We start from the raw sequence: 27,248 nt of genomic DNA, 5'->3' as shown, positions 1-27,248 counted from the left end.
CCCATAACACACCCATGACACTCCCATAACACACCCATGACACTCCCATAACACACCCATGACACTCCCATAACACACCCGTGACACTCCCATAACACACCCGTGACACTCCCATAACACACCCGTGACACTCCCATAACACACCCGTGACACTCCCATGACACTCCCATAACACACCTATGACACTCCCATGACACTCCCATGACACACCCATGACACTCCCATAACACACCCATGACACTCCCATAACACACCTATGACACTCCCATAACACACCCATGACACTCCCATAACACACCCATGACACTCCCATAACACACCCATGACACTCCCATAACACACCCATGACACTCCCATAACACACCCATGACACTCCCATAACACACCCATGACACTCCCATAACACACCCGTGACACGCCCATAACACACCCGTGACACTCCCATAACACACCCGTGACACTCCCATAACACACCCGTGACACTCCCATAACACACCCGTGACACTCCCATGACACTCCCGTGACACACCCATGACACTCCCATGACACACCCATGACACTCCCATAACACACCCATGACACTCCCATAACACACCCATGACACTCCCATAACACACCCATGACACTCCCATAACACACCCATGACACTCCCATAACACACCCATGACACACCTATGACACTCCCATGACACTCCCATAACACACCTATGACACTCCCATAACACACCCATGACACTCCCATAACACACCCATGACACTCCCATAACACACATATGACACACCCATAACACACCCATGATACTCCCATAACACACCCATAACACACCTACGACACTCCCATAACACACCAATGACACTCCCATAACACACCCATTACATACCTATGACACTCCCATAACACACCAATGACACTCCCATAGCACACCTATGACACTTCCATAACACACCTAAGACACTCCCATAACACACCTATGACACTCCCATAACACCTATGACACTCCCATAGCACACCTATGACACACCCATAACACACCTATGACACTCCCATAACACTCCCATGACACTCCCATAACAAACCCATGACACTCCCATAACACACCCATGACACTCCCATAACACACCCATGACACTCCCATAACACCCATGACACACCTATGACACTCCCATGACACTCCCATAACACACCCATGACACTCCCATAACACACCTATGACACTCCCATAACACACCCATGACACTCCCATAACACACCCATGACACTCCCATAACACACCCATGACACTCCCATAACACACCCATGACACTCCCATAACACACCCATGACACTCCCATAACACACCCATGACACACCTATGACACTCCCATGACACACCTATGACACTCCCATGACACTCCCATAACACACCCATAACACACCTACGACACTCCCATAACACACCTATGACACAACAATAACACACCTATGACACTCCCATAACACACCCATTACATACCTATGACACTCCCATAACACACCAATGACACTCCCATAGCACACCTATGACACTTCCATAACACACCTATGACACTCCCATAACACACCTATGACACTCCCATAACACCTATGACACTCCCATAGCACACCAATTACACACCCATAACACACCTATGACACTCCCATAACACTCCCATGACACTCCCATAACACACCCATGACACTCCCATAACACACCCATGACACTCCCATAACACACCCATGACACTCCCATAACACACCCGTGACACTCCCATAACACACCCGTGACACTCCCATAACACACCCGTGACACTCCCATAACACACCTATGACACTCCCATGACACTCCCATGACACACCTATGACACTCCCATAACACACCCATGACACTCCCATAACACACCTATGACACTCCCATAACACACCCATGACACTCCCATAACACACCCATGACACTCCCATAACACACCCGTGACACTCCCATAACACACCCGTGACACTCCCATAACACACCTATGACACTCCCATGACACTCCCATGACACACCTATGACACTCCCATGACACACCCATGACACTCCCATAACACACCCATGACACTCCCATAACACACCTATGACACTCCCATAACACACCCATGACACTCCCATAACACACCCATGACACTCCCATAACACACCCATGACACTCCCATAACACACCCATGACACTCCCATAACACACCCATGACACACCTATGACACTCCCATGACACTCCCATAACACACCCATGACACTCCCATAACACACCTATGACACTCCCATAACACACCCATGACACTCCCATAACACACCCATGACACTCCCATAACACACCCATGACACTCCCATAACACACCCATGACACTCCCATAACACACCCATGACACTCCCATAACACACCCATGACACTCCCATAACACACCCATGACACTCCCATAACACACCCATGACACACCTATGACACTCCCATGACACTCCCATAACACACCTATGACACTCCCATAACACACCCATGACACTCCCATAACACACCCATGACACTCCCATAACACACATATGACACACCCATAACACACCCATGATACTCCCATAACACACCCATAACACACCTACGACACTCCCATAACACACCAATGACACTCCCATAGCACACCTATGACACAACAATAACACACCTATGACACTCCCATAACACACCCATTACATACCTATGACACTCCCATAACACACCAATGACACTCCCATAGCACACCTATGACACTTCCATAACACACCTATGACACTCCCATAACACACCTATGACACTCCCATAACACCTATGACACTCCCATAGCACACCTATGACACACCCATAACACACCTATGACACTCCCATAACACTCCCATGACACTCCCATAACACACCTATGACACTCCCATAGCACACCTATGACACTCCCATAACACACCCATGACACTCCCATAACACACCCATGACACTCCCATGACACTCCCATAACACACCCATGACACTCCCATGACACTCCCATAACACACCTATGACACTCCCATGACACTCCCATAACACACCTATGACACTCCCATAACATACCCATGACACTCCCATAACACACCCATGACACTCCCATGACACTCCCATGACACTCCCATAACACACCCATGACACTCCCATAACACACCCATGACAGTCCCATAACACACCTATGACACTCCCATAACACACCCATGACACTCCCATAACACACCCATGACACTCCCATGACACTCCCATGACACTCCCATGACACTCCCATGACACTCCCATAACACACCCATGACACTCCCATAACACACCCGTGACACTCCCGTAACACACCCGTGACACTCCCGTAACACACCCGTGACACTCCCGTAACACACCCGTGACACTCCCATGACACTCCCATAACACACCCATGACACTCCCATGACACACCTATGACACTCCCATAACACACCCATGACACTCCCATAACACACCCATGACACTCCCATAACACACCCATGACACTCCCATAACACACCCATGACACTCCCATAACACACCCATGACACTCCCATAACACACCCGTGACACTCCCATAACACACCCGTGACACTCCCATAACACACCCGTGACACTCCCATAACACACCTGTGACACTCCCATAACACACCCGTGACACTCCCATGACACTCCCATAACACACCTATGACACTCCCATAACACACCCATGACACTCCCATAACACACCTATGACACTCCCATAACACACCCATGACACTCCCATAACACACCCATGACACTCCCATAACACACCCATGACACTCCCATAACACACCCGTGACACTCCCATAACACACCCGTGACACTCCCATAACACACCCGTGACACTCCCATAACACACCCGTGACACTCCCATAACACACCCGTGACACTCCCATAACACACCCGTGACACTCCCATGACACTCCCGTGACACTCCCATGACACTCCCATGACACACCCATGACACTCCCATGACACACCCATGACACTCCCATAACACACCCATGACACTCCCATAACACTCCCATGACACTCCCATAACACACCCATGACACTCCCATAACACACCCATGACACTCCCATAACACACCCATGACACTCCCATAACACACCCATGACACACCTATGACACTCCCATGACACTCCCATAACACACCCATGACACTCCCATAACACACCCATGACACTCCCATAACACACCCATGACACTCCCATAACACACCCATGACACTCCCATAACACACCCATGACACTCCCATAACACACCCATGACACTCCCATAACACACCCATGACACTCCCATAACACACCCATGACACTCCCATAACACACCCATGACACTCCCATAACACACCCATGACACTCCCATGACACTCCCATGACACACCTATGACACTCCCATGACACTCCCATGACACACCCATGACACTCCCATGACACACCCATGACACTCCCATGACACACCCATGACACTCCCATAACACACCTATGACACTCCCATAACACACCCATAACACACCCATGACACTCCCATAACACACCCATGACACTCCCATAACACACCCATAACACACCTATGACACTCCCATGACACTCCCATAACACACCTATGACACTCCCATAACACACCCATGACACTCCCATAACACACCCATGACACTCCCATGACACTCCCATGACACTCCCATGACACACCCATGACACTCCCATAACACACCCATGACAGTCCCATAACACACCTATGACACTCCCATAACACACCCATGACACTCCCATAACACACCCATGACACTCCCATAACACACCCATGACACTCCCATGACACTCCCATGACACACCCATGACACTCCCATGACACTCCCATAACACACCTATGACACTCCCATGACACACCCATAACACACCCATGACACTCCCATAACACACCCATGACACTCCCATAACACACCCATGACACTCCCATAACACACCCATGACACTCCCATAACACACCCATGACACTCCCATAACACACCCCTGACACTCCCATAACACACCCCTGACACTCCCATAACACACCCGTGACACTCCCATAACACACCCGTGACACTCCCATAACACACCCGTGACACTCCCATAACACACCCGTGACACTCCCATAACACACCCGTGACACTCCCATAACACACCCGTGACACTCCCATAACACACCCGTGACACTCCCATAACACACCCGTGACACACCCATGACACTCCCATAACACACCCATGACACTCCCATAACACACCCATGACACTCCCATAACACACCCATGACACTCCCATGACACTCCCATAACACACCTATGACACTCCCATGACACACCCATGACACTCCCATAACACACCCATGACACTCCCATAACACACCCATGACACTCCCATAACACACCCATGACACTCCCATGACACTCCCATGACACTCCCATGACACACCTATGACACACCCATGACACTCCCATGACACACCCATGACACTCCCATGACACACCCATGACACTCCCATGACACACCCATGACACTCCCATAACACACCCATGACACTCCCATAACACACCCATGACACTCCCATAACACACCCATGACACTCCCATAACACACCCATGACACTCCCATGACACACCCATGACACTCCCATGACACACCCATGACACACCTATGACACACCCATGACACACCTATGACACTCCCATGACACTCCCATAACACACCCATGACACTCCCATACACCCATGACACTCCCATAACACACCCATGACACTCCCATAACACACCCATGACACTCCCATAACACACCCATGACACTCCCATAACACACCCATGACACTCCCATAACACACCCATGACACTCCCATAACACACCCATGACACACCTATGACACTCCCATGACACTCCCATAACACACCCATGACACTCCCATAACACACCTATGACACTTCCATAACACACCCATGACACTCCCATAACACACCCATGACACTCCCATAACACACCCATGACACTCCCATGACACTCCCATGACACACCCATGACACTCCCATGACACTCCCATAACACACCTATGACACTCCCATGACACACCCATAACACACCTATGACACTCCCATAACACACCCATGACACTCCCATAACACACCTATGACACTCCCATAACACACTCATAACACACCTATGACACTCCAATAACACACCTTTGACACTCCCATAACACACTCATAACACACCTATGACACTCCCATAAAAACTCATAACACACATAGGACACTCCCATAACACACTCATTACACACCTATGACACTGCCATAACACACTCATAACACACCTATGACACTCCCATAACACACTCATAACAAAGCTATGACACTCCAATAACACACCTATTACACTCCCATAGCACACCTATGACACTCCAATAACACACCCATAACACACCTTTGACATTCCCATAACACAACCACAACACACCTATGACACTCCCATAACACACCTTTGACACTCCAATAACACACCCATAACACACCTATGACACTCCCATGACACTCCCATAACACACCTATGACACTCCCATGACACTCCAATAACACACCCATAACACACCTTTGACATTCCCATAACACACTTATTACACACCTATGACACTCCCATAACACACTCATAACACACCTATGACACTCCAATAACACACCTTTGACACTCCCATAACACACTCATAACACACCTATGACACTCCCATAAAAACTCATAACACACATAGGACACTCCCATAACACACTCATTACACACCTATGACACTGCCATAACACACTCATAACACACCTATGACACTCCCATAACACACTCATAACAAAGCTATGACACTCCAATAACACACCTATTACACTCCCATAGCACACCTATGACACTCCAATAACACACCCATAACACACCTTTGACATTCCCATAACACAACCACAACACACCTATGACACTCCCATAACACACCTTTGACACTCCAATAACACACCCATAACACACCTATGACACTCCCATAACACAACCACAACACACCTATGACACTCCCATAACACACCCATGACACTCCCATAACACCTATGACACTCCCATAGCACACCTATGACACACCCATAACACACCTATGACACTCCCATAACACTCCCATGACACTCCCATAACACACCTATGACACTCCCATAGCACACCTATGACACTCCCATAACACACCCATGACACTCCCATAACACACCCATGACACTCCCATGACACTCCCATAACACACCCATGACACTCCCATGACACTCCCATAACACACCTATGACACTCCCATGACACTCCCATAACACACCTATGACACTCCCATGACACTCCCATGACACACCTATGACACTCCCATAACACACCCATGACACTCCCATAACACACCCATGACACTCCCATAACACACCCATGACACTCCCATAACACACCCATGACACTCCCATAACACACCCATGACACTCCCATAACACACCCATAACACACCCATGACACTCCCATGACACTCCCATAACACACCCATGACACTCCCATAACACACCCATGACACTCCCATAACACACCCATGACACTCCCATAACACACCCATGACACTCCCATAACACACCCATGACACTCCCATAACACACCCATGACACTCCCATAACACACCCATGACACTCCCATAACACACCCATAACACACCTATGACACTCCCATGACACTCCCATAACACACCCATGACACTCCCATAACACACCCATGACACTAACATAACACACCCATGACACTCCCATAACACACCTATGACACTCCCATAACACACCCATGACACTCCCATAACACACCCATGACACTCCCATAACACACCCATGACACTCCCATAACACACCCATGACACTCCCATAACACACCCGTGACACACCTATGACACACCTATGACACACCTATGACACTCCCATAACACACCCGTGACACTCCCATAACACACCCGTGACACTCCCATAACACACCCGTGACACTCCCATAACACACCCGTGACACTCCCATAACACACCCGTGACACTCCCATAACACACCCGTGACACTCCCATAACACACCCGTGACACTCCCATAACACACCCGTGACACTCCCATAACACACCCGTGACACTCCCATGACACTCCCGTGACACACCCATGACACTCCCGTGACACTCCCATGACACACCCGTGACACTCCCATGACACACCCGTGACACTCCCATGACACACCCGTGACACTCCCATAACACACCCGTGACACTCCCATAACACACCCATGACACTCCCATAACACACCCATGACACACCCATGACACTCCCATAACACACCCATGACACTCCCATAACACACCCATGACACTCCCATAACACACCCATGACACTCCCATAACACACCCATGACACTCCCATAACACACCCATGACACTCCCATAACACACCCGTGACACTCCCATAACACAGCCGTGACACTCCCATAACACAGCCGTGACACTCCCATAACACACCCGTGACACTCCCATAACACACCCATAACACACCTATGACACTCCCATGACACTCCCATAACACACCCATGACACTCCCATAACACACCCATGACACTCCCATAACACACCCATGACACTCCCATAACACACCCGTGACACTCCCATAACACACCCGTGACACTCCCATAACACACCCGTGACACTCCCATAACACACCCGTGACACTCCCATAACACACCCGTGACACTCCCATAACACACCCGTGACACTCCCATAACACACCCGTGACACTCCCATGACACTCCCATGACACACCCATGACACTCCCATAACACACCCATGACACACCCATGACACTCCCATGACACACCCATGACACTCCCATAACACACCCATGACACTCCCATAACACACCCATGACACTCCCATAACACACCCATGACACTCCCATAACACACCCATGACACTCCCATAACACACCCATGACACTCCCATAACACACCCATGACACTCCCATAACACACCTATGACATTCCCATAGCACACCCATAACATACCTATGACACTCCCATAACACACCTATGACACTCCCATAACATACCTATGACACTCCCATAACACACCCATAACATACCTATGACACTCCCATAACACACCTATGACACTCCCATAACACACCTATGACACTCCCATAACACACCCATAACACACCTATGACACTCCCATAACACACCTATGACACTCCCATAACACACTCATAACACACCTATGACACTCCAATAACACACCTTTGACACTCCCATAACACACTCATAACACACCTATGACACTCCCATAAAAACTCATAACACACATAGGACACTCCCATAACACACTCATTACACACCTATGACACTGCCATAACACACTCATAACACACCTATGACACTCCCATAACACACTCATAACAAAGCTATGACACTCCAATAACACACCTATTACACTCCCATAGCACACCTATGACACTCCAATAACACACCCATAACACACCTTTGACATTCCCATAACACAACCACAACACACCTATGACACTCCCATAACACACCTTTGACACTCCAATAACACACCCATAACACACCTATGACACTCCCATGACACTCCCATAACACACCTATGACACTCCCATGACACTCCAATAACACACCCATAACACACCTTTGACATTCCCATAACACACTTATTACACACCTATGACACTCCCATAACACACTCATAACACACCTATGACACTCCAATAACACACCTTTGACACTCCCATAACACACTCATAACACACCTATGACACTCCCATAAAAACTCATAACACACATAGGACACTCCCATAACACACTCATTACACACCTATGACACTGCCATAACACACTCATAACACACCTATGACACTCCCATAACACACTCATAACAAAGCTATGACACTCCAATAACACACCTATTACACTCCCATAGCACACCTATGACACTCCAATAACACACCCATAACACACCTTTGACATTCCCATAACACAACCACAACACACCTATGACACTCCCATAACACACCTTTGACACTCCAATAACACACCCATAACACACCTATGACACTCCCATAACACAACCACAACACACCTATGACACTCCCATAACACACCTATGACACTCCCATAGCACACATATGACACACCCATAACTCACCTACGACACTCCCATAACACACCAATGACACTCCCATAGCACACCTATGACACACCCATAACACACCTATGACACTCCCATAACACACCCATTACATACCTATGACACTCCCATAACACACCAATGACACTCCCATAGCACACCTATGACACTTCCATAACACACCTATGATACTCCCATAAAACACCTATGACACTCCCATAACACCTATGACACTCCCATAGCACACCTATGACACACCCATAACACACCTATGACACTCCCATAACACACCCATGACACTCCCATGACACTCCCATAACACACCTATGACATGCCCATAGCACACCTATGACATTCCCATAACATACACATAACATACCTATGACACTCCCATAGCACACCTATGACATTCCCATAACACACCCATAACACACCTATGACACTCCCATAACACACCCATGACACTCCCATGACACTCCCATAACACACCTATGACATGCCCATAGCACACCTATGACATTCCCATAACATACACATAACATACCTATGACACTCCCATAACACACCAATGACACTCCCATAGCACACCTATGACACTTCCATAACACACCTATGATACTCCCATAAAACACCTATGACACTCCCATAACAAACCTATGACACTCCCATAACCCTCCCCTTGACACTCCCATAACACACCTATGACACTTCCATAACAAACCTATGACACTCCCATAACACACACTATGACACTCGAATAACACACCCATGACACTCCCATAACACACTCATGACACTCCCATAACTCACCCCTGACACTCCCATAACATACCTATGACACTTCCATAACAAACCTATGACACTCCCATAACACACACTATGACACTCCCATAACACACCCATGACACTCCCATAACACACCCCTGACACTCCCATAACACACCCATGACACTCCCATAACACACCCTTGAGACTCCCATAATACACCCATGACACTCCAATAACACACCCATAACACACCTATGACACTCCCATAACACACTTATAACACACCTATGACACTCCCATAAAAACTCATAACACACATAGGACACTCCCATAACACACTCATTACACACCTATGACACTGCCATAACACACTCATAACACACCTATGACACTCCAATAACACACCCTTTACACACCTATGACACTCCCATAACACACTCATAACACACCTATGACACTCCAATAACACACCTATGACAATCCCATATCACACCTATGACACTCCAATAACACACGCATAACACACCTATGACACTCCCATAACACAACCACAACACACCTATGACACTCCCATAACACACCTATGACACTCCCATAGCACACCCATAACATACATATGACACTCCCATAACACACCTATGACACTCCCGTAACACACCTATGACACTCCCATAGCACACCTATGACACACCCATAACATACCTATGACACTCCCATAACACACCCATAACATACCTATGACACTCCCATAGCACACCTATGACACTCCCATAACACACCCATAACACACCTATGAGACTCCCATAACACACCTATGACACTCCCGTAACACAACCACAACACACCTATGACACTCCCATAACACACCTATGACACTCCCATAGCACACCCATAACATACATATGACACTCCCATAACACACCTATGACACTCCCGTAACACACCTATGACACTCCCATAGCACACCTATGACACACCCATAACACACCTATGACACTCCCATAACACAACCACAACACACCTATGACACTCCCATAACACACCTATGACACTCCCATAGCACACCCATAACATACATATGACACTCCCATAACACACCTATGACACTCCCGTAACACACCTATGACACTCCCATAGCACACCTATGACACACCCATAACATACCTATGACACTCCCATAACACACCCATAACATACCTATGACACTCCCATAGCACACCTATGACACTCCCATAACACACCCATAACACACCTATGAGACTCCCATAACACACCTATGACACTCCCATAACACACCTATGACACTCCCATGACACACCTATGACACTCCCATAACACACCTATGACACTCCCATAACACACCCCTGACACTCCAATAACACACCCATAACACACCTATGACACTCCCATAACACACTCATAACACACCTATGACACTCCCATAACACACTCATAACACACCTATGACACTCCCATAACACACTTATTACACACCTATGACACTCCCATAATACACTCATAACACACCTATGACACTCCAATAACATACCTATGACACTCCCATAACACACTCATAACAAAGCTATGACACTCCAATAACACACCTATTACACTCCCATAGCACACCTATGACACTCCAATAACACACCCATAACACACCTTTCACATTCCCATAACACAACCACAACACACCTATGACACTCCCATAACACACCTTTGACACTCCAATAACACACCCATAACACACCTATGACACTCCCATAACACAACCACAACACACCTATGACACTCCCATAACACACCTATAACACTCCCATAGCACACATATGACACACCCATAACACACCCATGATACTCCCATAACACACCCATAACACACCTACGACACTCCCATAACACACCAATGACACTCCCATAGCACACCTATGACACAACAATAACACACCTATGACACTCCCATAACACACCCATTACATACCTATGACACTCCCATAACACACCAATGACACTCCCATAGCACACCTATGACACTTCCATAACACACCTATGACACTCCCATAACACACCTATGACACTCCCATAACACCTATGACACTCCCATAGCACACCTATGACACACCCATAACACACCTATGACACTCCCATAACACTCCCATGACACTCCCATAACACACCTATGACACTCCCATAGCACACCTATGACACTCCCATAACACACCCATGACACTCCCATAACACACCCATGACACTCCCATAACACTCCCATGACACTCCCATAACACACCCATGACACTCCCATAACACACCCATGACACTCCCATAACACACCCATGACACTCCCATAACACACCCATGACACACCTATGACACTCCCATGACACTCCCATAACACACCCATGACACTCCCATAACACACCTATGACACTCCCATAACACACCCATGACACTCCCATAACACACCCATGACACTCCCATAACACACCCATGACACTCCCATAACACACCCATGACACTCCCATAACACACCCATGACACTCCCATAACACACCCATGACACTCCCATAACACACCCATGACACTCCCATAACACACCCATGACACACCTATGACACTCCCATGACACTCCCATAACACACCTATGACACTCCCATAACACACCCATGACACTCCCATAACACACCCATGACACTCCCATAACACACATATGACACACCCATAACACACCCATGATACTCCCATAACACACCCATAACACACCTATGACACTCCCATAACACACCAATGACACTCCCATAGCACACCTATGACACTTCCATAACACACCTATGACACTCCCATAACACACCTATGACACTCCCATAACACCTATGACACTCCCATAGCACACCTATGACACACCCATAACACACCTATGACACTCCCATAACACTCCCATGACACTCCCATAACACACCTATGACACTCCCATAGCACACCTATGACACTCCCATAACACACCCATGACACTCCCATAACACACCCATGACACTCCCATGACACTCCCATAACACACCCATGACACTCCCATGACACTCCCATAACACACCTATGACACTCCCATGACACTCCCATAACACACCTATGACACTCCCATAACATACCCATGACACTCCCATAACACACCCATGACACTCCCATGACACTCCCATGACACTCCCATAACACACCCATGACACTCCCATAACACACCTATGACACTCCCATAACACACCCATGACACTCCCATAACACACCCATGACACTCCCATAACACACCCATGACACTCCCATAACACACCCATGACACTCCCATAACACACCCATGACACTCCCATAACACACCCATGACACTCCCATAACACACCCATGACACTCCCATAACACACCTATGACACTCCCATAACACACCCATGACACTCCCATAACACACCCATGACACTCCCATAACACACCCATGACACTCCCATAACACACCCATGACACTCCCATAACACACCCATGACACTCCCATGACACTCCCATGACACACCTATGACACTCCCATGACACACCCATGACACTCCCATGACACACCCATGACACTCCCATGACACACCCATGACACTCCAATAACACACCTATTACACTGCCATAACACACCCATAACACACCCATGACACTCCCATAACACACCCATGACACTCCCATAACACACCCATAACACACCTATGACACTCCCATGACACTCCCATAACACACCCATGACACTCCCATAACACACCCATGACACTCCCATAACACACCCATGACACTCCCATAACACACCCATGACACTCCCATGACACTCCCATAACACACCTATGACACTCCCATAACACACCCATGACACTCCCATAACACACCCATGACACTCCCATAACACACCCATGACACTCCCATAACACACCCATGACACTCCCATAACACACCCATGACACTCCCATAACACACCCATGACACTCCCATAACACACCCATGACACTCCCATAACACACCCATGACACTCCCATAACACACCCATGACACTCCCATAACACACCCATGACACTCCCATAACACACCCATGACACTCCCATAACACACCCGTGACACTCCCATAACACACCCGTGACACTCCCATAACACACCCGTGACACTCCCATAACACACCCGTGACACTCCCATGACACTCCCATGACACTCCCATGACACACCCATGACACTCCCATAACACACCCATGACACTCCCATAACACACCCATGACACTCCCATAACACACCCATGACACTCCCATAACACACCCATGACACTCCCATAACACACCCATGACACTCCCATAACACACCCATGACACTCCCATAACACACCCATGACACTCCCATGACACTCCCATGACACACCCATGACACTCCCATAACACACCCATGACACTCCCATAACACACCCATGACACACCTATGACACTCCCATGACACTCCCATGACACACCCATGACACTCCCATAACACTCCCATGACACTCCCATAACACACCCATGACACTCCCATAACACACCCATGACACTCCCATAACACACCCATGACACACCTATGACACTCCCATGACACTCCCATAACACACCCATGACACTCCCATAACACACCTATGACACTCCCATAACACACCCATGACACTCCCATAACACACCCATGACACTCCCATAACACACCCATGACACTCCCATAACACACCCATGACACTCCCATAACACACCCATGACACTCCCATAACACACCCATGACACTCCCATAACACACCCATGACACTCCCATAACACACCCATGACACACCTATGACACTCCCATGACACTCCCATAACACACCTATGACACTCCCATAACACACCCATGACACTCCCATAACACACCCATGACACTCCCATAACACACCCATGACACTCCCATAACACACCCATAACACACCTACGACACTCCCATAACACACCAATGACACTCCCATAGCACACCTATGACACAACAATAACACACCTATGACACTCCCATAACACACCCATTACACACCAATGACACTCCCATAACACACCAATGACACTCCCATAGCACACCTATGACACTTCCATAACACACCTATGACACTCCCATAACACCTATGACACTCCCATAGCACACCTATGACACACCCATAACACACCTATGACACTCCCATAACACTCCCATGACACTCCCATAACACACCTATGACACTCCCATAGCACACCTATGACACTCCCATAACACACCCATGACACTCCCATAACACACCCATGACACTCCCATGACACTCCCATAACACACCCATGACACTCCCATGACACTCCCATAACACACCTATGACACTCCCATGACACTCCCATAACACACCTATGACACTCCCATAACATACCCATGACACTCCCATAACACACCCATGACACTCCCATGACACTCCCATGACACTCCCATAACACACCCATGACACTCCCATAACACACCCATGACACTCCCATAACACACCCATGACACTCCCATAACACACCCATGACACTCCCATAACACACCCATGACACTCCCATAACACACCCATGACACTCCCATAACACACCCATGACACTCCCATAACACACCCATGACACTCCCATAACACACCCATGACACTCCCATAACACACCCATGACACTCCCATAACACACCCATGACACTCCCATAACACACCTATGACACTCCCATAACACACCCATGACACTCCCATAACACACCCATGACACTCCCATAACACACCCATGACACTCCCATAACACACCCATGACACTCCCATAACACACCCATGACACTCCCATGACACTCCCATGACACACCTATGACACTCCCATGACACTCCCATGACACACCCATGACACTCCCATGACACACCCATGACACTCCCATGACACACCCATGACACTCCCATAACACACCTATGACACTCCCATAACACACCCATAACACACCCATGACACTCCCATAACACACCCATGACACTCCCATAACACACCCATAACACACCTATGACACTCCCATGACACTCCCATAACACACCTATGACACTCCCATAACACACCCATGACACTCCCATAACACACCCATGACACTCCCATAACACACCCATGACACTCCCATGACACTCCCATAACACACCTATGACACTCCCATAACACACCCATGACACTCCCATAACACACCCATGACACTCCCATAACACACCCATGACACTCCCATAACACACCCATGACACTCCCATAACACACCCATGACACTCCCATAACACACCCATGACACTCCCATAACACACCCATGACACTCCCATAACACACCCATGACACTCCCATAACACACCCATGACACTCCCATAACACACCCATGACACTCCCATAACACACCTATGACACTCCCATAACACACCCATGACACTCCCATAACACACCCATGACACTCCCATAACACACCCATGACACTCCCATAACACACACATGACACTCCCATAACACACCCATGACACTCCCATAACACACCCATGACACACCCATGACACTCCCATGACACTCCCATAACACACCTATGACACTCCCATAACACACCCATGACACTCCCATAACACACCCATGACACTCCCATAACACACCTATGACACTCCCATAACACACCCATGACACTCCCATAACACACCCATGACACTCCCATAACACACCTGTGACATGAGCTGTGTGCGTCTGTGCACAGAGATCTGTCCCACTGTCTTGGCACTATAGCCTATAGCAGACATATTATTCTTTAAAAATATCATTTATTTTGATTAACTGTTTGAGTGCCGCCTTTACTGCTACTACTTTTATATTCCAAATTGAGGAAGGCACCTTCAACTGCTGAGTCATTTGTGATAGGTGTTAGTGCCGAGTTTTTGCACTGATATACATATATATATATTTGGGGTGAGCGGGTTCGGATTTCTGAAATCCGAACCCCGCCGAGCCCCCCCGAGCCCCCCCGATCCGAGTCCGATCCGAGTAAGGCTCGACTTTTCCCGCCTGACTCGGATCTGAAATCGAGGCAAAACGTCATCATCCCGCCTTCCAGGTCTCGTGGGTTTTTGGATCCTATATAAGGTACCCGCGTCGGCGCCATTTTCTCACTCGGCTGTGGACAGTGAAGAGGGATGGTGGGAGTTAGGGATGGCTGGGCTGTGTAGTGTAGTCAGTTGTCCATAGGGGCTGTGTCCACTCCAAAGTCCTGTGCAGTGTCCCAGTCCTAAAGGGGTGCTGTAGTGTTGTCCAGGGGGTGCTCTGTCCATCAGGGGTGCTCCCCCCAAGTGCAAAAAAAAAAAATATTTTCTGTGTTTGTGAATTGTGTGCGCAATAGCCGCACGTGCATCACCAAAGTAGTGCCAAGCGTGCGCCTGTGTCATAAGTAAAGGGCGGGCTGGCTTGACCGTTAAAGGGTGCTGTAACCCCCAAAGTACACTCCAAACAAAATAAAAAAATATATTTTTTTGTGTTTGTGAATTGTGTGCGCACTAGCCGCACGTGCATCAACAAAGTAGTGCCAAGCGTGCGCCTGTGTCCCATAAATAAAGGGCGGGCTGGCTTGACCGTTAAAGGGTGCTGTAACCCCCAAAGGGCACTCCAAACAAAATAAAAAATATATTTTTTTGTGTTTGTGAATTGTGTGCGCAGTAGCCGCACGTGCATCAACAAAGGAGCAGCGCCAAGCGTGCGCCTGTGTCCCATAAGTAAAGGGCCGGCTGGCTCATTTCTTAAAGGGTGGTGTAACCCACAAAGTGCACTACTCTCCAGCAAAAATAAAAAAATATTTTCTGTGTTTGTGAGCGCCTTAGCCGCACATATATATCAATATAACATAAATGGAGGACCAAACTTTCTCCGATGAAAATAAAATAGGGAAAGATCAAGAACCACTTCCTCCTAGTGCTCTTGCTGCTGCTGGGAGTTGTTCATTATCCCAGAGAGGAAGTAGGAACACCACTACTTTTACTAAACAATTGACCCTCCAACAGTCTCCCTAGCGATGAGGATGAAGTACGACAGCAGTCATCCTGAAGCAAAACGTATAACTGAGGCCTTGACTGCTATGTTGGTGTTAGACGTGCGTCCGGTATCCGCCATTAGTGCAGTGGGATTTAGACAATTGATGGAGGTAGTGTGTCCCCGGTTCCAAATCCCGTCTAGATTCCACCTGCATCCTTAAAGCAGCAGCGACAAGCGTGCGTCTGTCTGTTAAAGGGTGGTGTAACCCTCAAAGTGTGCTCCACAAACAATAAAAACATTCTTTTTTTTCTGTCTTTGTGAATTGTGTGGGCTATAGCCGCACCTGCATCCTCAAAGCAGCAGCTACAAGCGAGCGTCTATCTGTTAAAGGGTGGTGTAACCCTCAAATTGCGCTCCACAAACAATAAAAAAAATCTTCTTTTTTTTTCTGTCTTTGTGAATTGTGTGGGCTGTAGCCGCACCTGCATCCTCAAGGCAGCAGTGACAAGCGTGCGTCTGTCTGTTAAAGGGTGGTGTAACCCTCAAAGTGCTCCAAAAAATAAAAAACTATTTTTTTTTGTGTTTGTGACTTGTGTGCGATGTAGCCGCACGTGCATCAACACAGTAGCAGCGCCAAGCGTGCGCCTGTGTCATAAGTCAAGGGCCAGTTTGGACATCTGGTCCGGACTGAAGGACGTGCCAACAATTTCTGACAAGTCTACTGTCACTGCATATGATACTGTCCTCAAAGCAGCAGTGACAAGCGTGCGTCTGTCTGTTAAAGGGTGGTGTAACCCTCAAAGTGCGCTCCACAAACAATAAAAAAAATCCTTTTTTTTTTTTGTCTTTGTGAAATGTGTGGGCTGTAGCCGCACCTGCATCCTTAAAGCAGCAGCGACAAGCATGTGTCTGTCTGTTAAAGGGTGATGTAACCCTCAAAGTGCGCTCCACAAAAAATAAAAAATTCTTTTTTTTTCTTTTTTTGTGAATTGTGTGGGCTGTAGCCGCACCTGCATCCTCAAAGCAGCAGCGACAAGTGTGCGTCTGTCTGTTAAAGGGTGGTGTTACCCCAAAGTGCGCTCCAACAAAATAAAATAATCTTCTTTTTTTCTGTGTTTGTGTGTGAAATGTATGCACAGTAGCCGCACCTGCATCCTCAAAGCAGCAGTGACAAGCGTGCGGCTGTCTGTTAAAGGGTGGTGTAACCCTCAAAGTGCGCTACACAAAAAATAAAAAATTCTTCTTTTTTTTCTGTCTTTGTGAATTGTGTGGGCTGTAGCCGCACCTGCATCCTCAAAGCAGCAGCGACAAGCATGCGTCTGTCTGTTAAAGAATTACATCGGTGACAGCATCCAAGTAGGCATGTCAGACAGTCCGTACCTGTACTGGCAGGAAAAAGAAGCAATTTGGAGGTCCCTGTACAAACTGGCTCTATTTTACCTGAGTTGCCCCCCTTCCAGTGTGTACTCCGAAAGAGTGTTTAGTGCAGCCGGGATCCTTGTCAGCAAAAGGCGTAGGAGGTTGCTTCCATAAAATGTGGAGAAGATGATGTTCATAAAATGAATTATCAACTCTTCCAGGGAGACCAGCCTCCAGAACGTACTGAGGGACCTGTGGTTGTGGATTCCAGCGGGGGCGAATTTGATACTCTGTGAGGATGAGGATGTACACAACACTGAAGAGGGTGAGGAATCGGTGGATGAGGAGGATGAGGACGACATCTTGCCTCCGTAGAGCCAGTTTGTGCAGGGACAGATTAATTGCCAGCTTGTTTTGTGGGGGCCCAAACGAACCAATCATTTCAGCCACAGTCGTGTGGCAGACCCTGGCACTGAAATGTTTGGTTTGTTAAAGTGTGCATGTCCTGTTTATACAACATAAGGGTGGGTGGGAGGGCCCAAGGACAATTCCATCTTGCACCTCTTTTTTTTCTTTGAATTATGTACTGTTTGGGGCCTAGTTTTTCAAACTGCCATCCTGTCTGCCACTGCAGTGTCACTCCTAGATGGGTCACGTGCTTGTGCCGCCCACTCGTGTCGCTTAGCATAGTTATCCAGCTACCTCTGTGCAACCTATTGGACATAAAAACACTATTGTGAGGTGTGAGGTGTTCAGAATAGACTGGAAATGAGTGGAAATTAAGGTTATTGAGGTTAATAATAGCATAGGAGCAGAAAAACCCACATATTCTGTGAGTTTAGCTGTTTTTATGCTTTTTAAAAAAAAAATACAGATCCAAAACACAAAACCCAGAACCCAAAACACGGAAGGGTGGTTTTGGCAAAACCAATCCAGATCCAAAACACGAAGAAAGATCCAGATCCAAAACCAAAACACAAAACACGAAAAGTGGCCGGTGCACACCCCTAATATATATATATATATATATATATATAAACAATTGTTTTTCTATAGCTCCACCCCCAGTTGCTCCACACACAGGCCCTCATTCAGAGGCGCTTGCAAGAAGCGAGTGCTCACTCTGAATGAGGGCGGCCGCTTGACTTTACAAGTGCGGTCTCCTGGTCGCTAGCTAAGCTGTGGGCTACCACCCACAGCTTTAGCGTCTGACCAGGTTGATGGTCGCGATGGGCTTGACCATCGGGGCTTGCGACGAGATCCTAAGGTTGGGTCTCGGCAACTGCAAACCCCAGGGAGCTTCCTGCTCTGATCGAGCAGGAAGCTCCCCACTGACATCACTGCTGATGTCAGTGCGGCCGCCCACAAAACGGCAAGTGATCCTTAAGGAATGCCTCCATTTGTGAAACCTTCCCACGCCTACAAAACAGGGCGAGCTGTCGATCACCATCGACAGCCGCCCCTTTTGTAGTGAGCTCCGGAGCTAGAGAATTTCTCTCTCGCACAGTGCGGCGATGCGCGTGCGCAGACCCTAAACATCGACCCGCTTGCGAGCACTCAGTGCTTGCGAGCGGGTCTGAATGAGGGCCACAGTTCCTGAACCTATTTTTCCAGCAATATATTCCTGGTCGTTTCCAAGATAAATGACAGGAGCTGATTGGTTACTTTGTACATATACTTCACTTTATGTCTTTCCAAGGGGTAAATTTACTAAAAGTCGGTCTTGTTCCAAAAAAAAGCGTCTGAAATCAATGGTTATCACCAATGTGTTTGTGTCTAAAAAATGTGCTGTATAATTATTAATAACCATCAGGTTTCAGCTTCATATGAAACCCGTGGCGATGTCTGTCATTTTCTGCTGCTATAAATCGTTATTGATCTTTCAGTTCAAAGATGACGGCTTTAAGAAAAACAAACGCGACGGTAGACCCGCCCCAAACAGAAGCACTATCAGTCTGATCAATATGATCTGTGCAGGATTCTTAGGTGTTAAATGTACAGAAAAAGATAAAAGTATACAAAAAAACTGTGTGAACCCCATTCCGTGTGTCCCCTGCTATGGCATTGTCACCCCAGCTTGTTCAGCCTGGTTATAGGAAAATAGGTGGAACCCCATGCCATACTTTTCCCCTTGTTTTTCAGGTCCAGGGCTGGTTACACATATTTTTAAGCCTTTGCTGTTTACTGTAACAAAGCCTGCACAGATCACGGTCTTTAAAATCGACCACTAGTAAGCGCCCAATTTCTATAGTCCTCTATGTAAAAGTATTGATTGTTGGTCCGATGTTCTAAAGTTGGTCTGTTTGCAGGTTTCCCCGTCGGTTTGCAAAATCGCTGAAAAATCAACCAAAAACATAAAACCGTAGTAAATTTACCCGCAATTCTTGATACATATCCCCCACTGTGTGGTTGTAATGGTTTATGGATGTTGTTCCTATGCTCTCTGGTCCTCCTGAGCACCGGTAATATGCCCGAGGCCTAGGCCACAGCACACCAAAAGAGTTTTTATTATTGGATTCTACCCGATCTTCTATTTGTAACAGATGGAGCCTAAGAAAAATGTGACAACCATCTACGTGACAGCCAATGACCCGGGAGTGACCGGGGAACCGCTGCCCCCCAGCAAACCTCACCATCTCTACCAGGAAATTTATGATGTGCCCATGGTAAGTTTCCCAGCTTGCGATCAGCTAAATCTAGCCAATTATCTACTTTATAGCAAGACCCAGTGCCCCTTGTAACAGCACTTTTTGGGACAACAAGTCATTATTAAATCCCTATTTTAATAACCATTAGAGATCATGTTTTTGTGGGTAAAGTCAGGCTTGCCTACCCTCCCGATTTGTCCGGGAGCCTCCCAATTTTTGGGTGCCGGTCCCAGCCCCCCCAGATAAGCAGGCCATGCGAGCCGCCAGGGGGTGTTTTTTTCAAAATTACGTCCGCATGTTTTGTTCGCTCGTTCAGACACAGAGGCGTGAACAGACCGCAAAGAGCGAACGGTTAATTTAAATAGCCACCCCCTTTTTTCTGAACGAGCGAGTGCAAATAGCGTCCGGCTCTGAATCAGGCCCTTAGGGCAGACTCTCCGGGTTTTTGCTGATGCCTGCAAATCACAGGTTATTATATTTACCCCACTATATCAGTATTTATTATCTGATGCCCATAGGCCAGGGATACCAGGAGGGACCCAGTGCTACTTAGCATTGAGCTAAGATTTGTTAAATAAATAAATGAATATTGAGGTGTAAAGCATTGCCACATGAGTGACAAGGATCGTCCCAATATATATATATCGCCCCAAAATCCACTGACTCTCAGTTATGTGAGACTGGAATGAGGGTAAACTCAGCAGAGCTATAGGGGGGGGTGGAACACTAATTGTGACATTTCTCCCTGAGCCCCCAATCCTGGCTATAGTGACACAGTAATACTAGAGGTTGCAGGGGCCTCACTAGATGTTTTTGCGTCCCATGGCACCTACATCCTGGCACCTGTGTAAGTTACACCCATGAGTAGGTGAGACCCTTGAGTCTGAGATGGATCAGAGGCACCTTTATACATACCTCCCAACCGTCACACTGTCCCACCCCCAGGCCGCTGTGTCCCACGGTGGGTGGGTGGGTGGGGGAAGCTGGTGGGAGCACACACTGCTGATCTGCATACTAGTGTGTAAGCAGGGGAAGAATAGATGCCGCATCTATTATTAGTGCAGGGGGAGCCTGAGCCCAGCACCCCTGTTCGCCCCACCAGTGAGGGGAACAGGGGTGTTGCGAGGCTCCACCCTCTTTTCCATGAGATCCCACCCCTTTCCATTAAGCTCTACACCTTTTTTGGACAGGCGCACGACATGTCCCGAATGCTATTACTGTAAAGTTGGGAGGTATGTTTCTATGTAAGTCTCTGAGTCATGTATAGTCCTGTATGTCTATCCTTACAGAGTGTTAGCAAGGACAGGGCTTTGTGTTGTAGGTAATGCCAATGCTGTGAATAGAGATATACTGTATATGTTTGTATATGTACGGAATATTTTCCCTTTACTGTTGGGAGTAGCTGATCCTGCCAGGTGAGCTGCAGCTGTTATCTGTGTAGTGTTTCCTCCTCGGCCTCAGCGTCTCGTCACATACTCAGTATAAATACAGTGTGACTGGACAATTATCACAGGCACAAGGCCGGATTCAGTGATGGACGCAATGCCCAAGTTTTCACAGTTAAGTGATTATCGGTGATCTATGCAAGTGTCTGAGTTACCGTTCATTACCGTCGGCTGTGGCAGCGAGTATTTGCCGGCAGTGTGATTGACAGTCAGAGCATTTGGGGGAGGGAAGTGGAAGATGAAATGCAGACGTGTCTCAGCCTACAACTGCCATCCTGTATGCAGAAAATATGGCTCCAGTGTCTCAGTTCCCGCGGCCATTCTGTGAGATCCATAGGGTTACTCAGAAGGCTGAATATTGTCTGATCTGTGACTGCGGCGTCTTCGCGGATAGTTGCTTGGGTTTGTGAAGCCGCCGGTGGGCATCTAAATACAGATCCCGGAGGCTTCAACATTTTCATATTTTCGCACAGACGCTTTATACAAATTTGCAGCAATGGCGTCATTAGCGTCCATCCCGGAATCAGGCCCACGGGCAACAAACTTCCATTATATGGTTCCCAAAAATGTTTAAATGATGTTGCCCAGTATTGTTGGAATAAGACATTTAATGTAAATATTCTATTTTGCCAAAACTAGTTAAAATCAGCAAATATGTTTAATATAAAATAAACCTAATAAAGGAAGTTTTATGGTCAGTGGAAACACGTTGGGTTTTTGCTACAAACCATCTATACTATATAATCACCCATTTTTCTCATGGCTTCTTGGTTGTAGGAGTCAGCTAAGAATGTACCAGACACAACATACTCTACCGTCGGGTTTCCATATGACATACCGCAGCCTGTGTTCCCGGCTCAGCCCCCAGCAGATGGAACCTTAGCCCAGTGATGATGGATCTCTGCATCAGCCAATGACAATGACCTGTGTCTCCGGATCAGCCCCCAGCAAATGGATCTCCAGCCCAGGGATAATGTGTCTCTGCATAAGCCAATGACAATGAACTGTGTCCCCGGCTCAACCCCAGCAGACAGATCCCCAGCCCAGTGATGATGGATCTCTGCATCAGCCAATGACAATGACCTGTGTCCCTGGCTAAGCCCCCAGCAGATAGGCAAACAGCCCAGGGATGATGGATCTCTGCATCAACCAATGACAATGATATATGTCCCTGGCTCAGCCCCCAGCAGATGGATCCCCAGCCCAGTGAAGCTGAATCTCTGCATCAGCCAATGACAATGACCTGTGTCCCCAACAAAGCCCCCAGCAGATAGACAAACAGCCCAGGATGATGGATCTCTGCTTCAACCAATGACAATGACCTGTGCCCCAAACTCTGCCCCCAGCAGATGGATCCCCAGCCCAGTGATGCTGGATCTTTGCATCAGCCAATGACAATGACCTGTGTCTCCAGATCAGCCCCCAGCAGATGGATCTCCAGCCCAGTGATGCTGTATCTCTGCATCGGCCACTGACAATGACATATGTCCCTGGCTCAGCCCCCAGCAGACATATCCCCAGTACAGTGATGATGGATCTCTGCATCAACTAATGACAATGACCTGTGCCCCCAGCCCAGTGATGCTGGATCTCTGCATCAGCCAATGACAATGACCTGTGTCCCTGGTTTAGCCCCCAGTGGATGGATCCCCAGCCCAGTGATGCTGGATCTCTGCATCAGCCAATGACAATGACCTGTGTCCCCAGCTCAGATCCCAGTAGATGGATCTCCAGCCCAGGGATGATGGATCTCTGAATCACCCAATGACAATGACCTGTGTCCCCGGCTCAGCCCCCAGCAGATGGATCACCAGCCCAGTGATGCTGGATCTCTGCATCAGCCACTGACAATGACCTATGTCCCTGGCTCAGCCCCCAGCAGATGGATCCCCAGCCCAGTGATGCTGGATCTCTGCATCAGCCAATGACAATGACCTGTGTCCCTGGCTAAGCAACCAGCAGATAGACAAACAGCCCAGGATGATTGATCTCTGCTTCAACCAATGACAATGACCTGTGTCCCTGGCTCAGCCCCCAGCAGGCGGATCCCCAGCCGTGGGATGATGGATCTCTGCTTCAGCCAATGACAATGACCTGTGTCCCCAGCTCAGCCCCCATCAGATGGATCGCCAGCCCAGTGATGCTGGATCTCTGCATCAGCCACTGACAATGACATATGTCCCTGGCTCAGCCCCCAGCAGATGGATCCCCAGCCCAGTGATGCTGGATCTCTGCATCAGCCAATGACAATGACCTGTGACCCCAGTTCAGCCCCCAGCAAATGGATCCCCAGCCCAGTGAAGGTGGATCTCTGCATCAGCCACTGACAATGACCTGTGTCCCTGGCTCAGCCCTACACGGATGGATCGCCAGCCCAGTGATGATGGATCTCTACAGCAACCACTGACAATGACCTGTGTCCCTGGCTCAGCCCTACATGGATGGATCGCCAGCCCAGTGATGATGGATCTCTGCATCCGGAAAACTACAATTGACCTGTGTCCCTAGTTTAGCCCCAGTAGATGGATCACCAGCCCAGTGATGCTGGATCTCTGCATCAGCCAATGACAGTGACCTGTGTCCCTGGCTCAGCCCCCAGCAGATGGATCCCCAGCCCAGTGATGCTGGATCTCTGCATCAGCCAATGACAATGACCTGTGTCCCTGGCTAAGCCACCAGCAG

At 48.2% G+C, this 27,248-nt stretch overlaps 1 protein-coding gene across 1 annotated transcript in view; it reads left to right on the top strand.

The window, feature by feature from the left end:
- Window positions 1-25,840, top strand: part of LOC148474249 (uncharacterized) — a 137,499-nt gene extending 111,659 nt beyond the window's left edge. The window contains exons 5-6 of the mRNA XM_088458898.1: window positions 23,017-23,139; window positions 25,344-25,840. Of these exons, the coding sequence (XP_088315024.1) occupies window positions 23,017-23,139; window positions 25,344-25,457 (237 nt within the window). The 3' untranslated portion in view covers window positions 25,458-25,840. The remainder of the gene's footprint in view (window positions 1-23,016; window positions 23,140-25,343) is intronic.
- Window positions 25,841-27,248: the final 1,408 nt, after the last annotated feature.

The sequence above is a fragment of the Taudactylus pleione genome, unplaced genomic scaffold, assembly GCF_031769625.1.
Source record: "Taudactylus pleione unplaced genomic scaffold, aTauple2 ptg000862l, whole genome shotgun sequence".
Lineage (NCBI taxonomy): Eukaryota > Metazoa > Chordata > Amphibia > Anura > Myobatrachidae > Taudactylus > Taudactylus pleione.
Note: the sequence above shows the minus strand (reverse complement) of the source record. Positions and strands in the feature narration are given on the sequence as shown.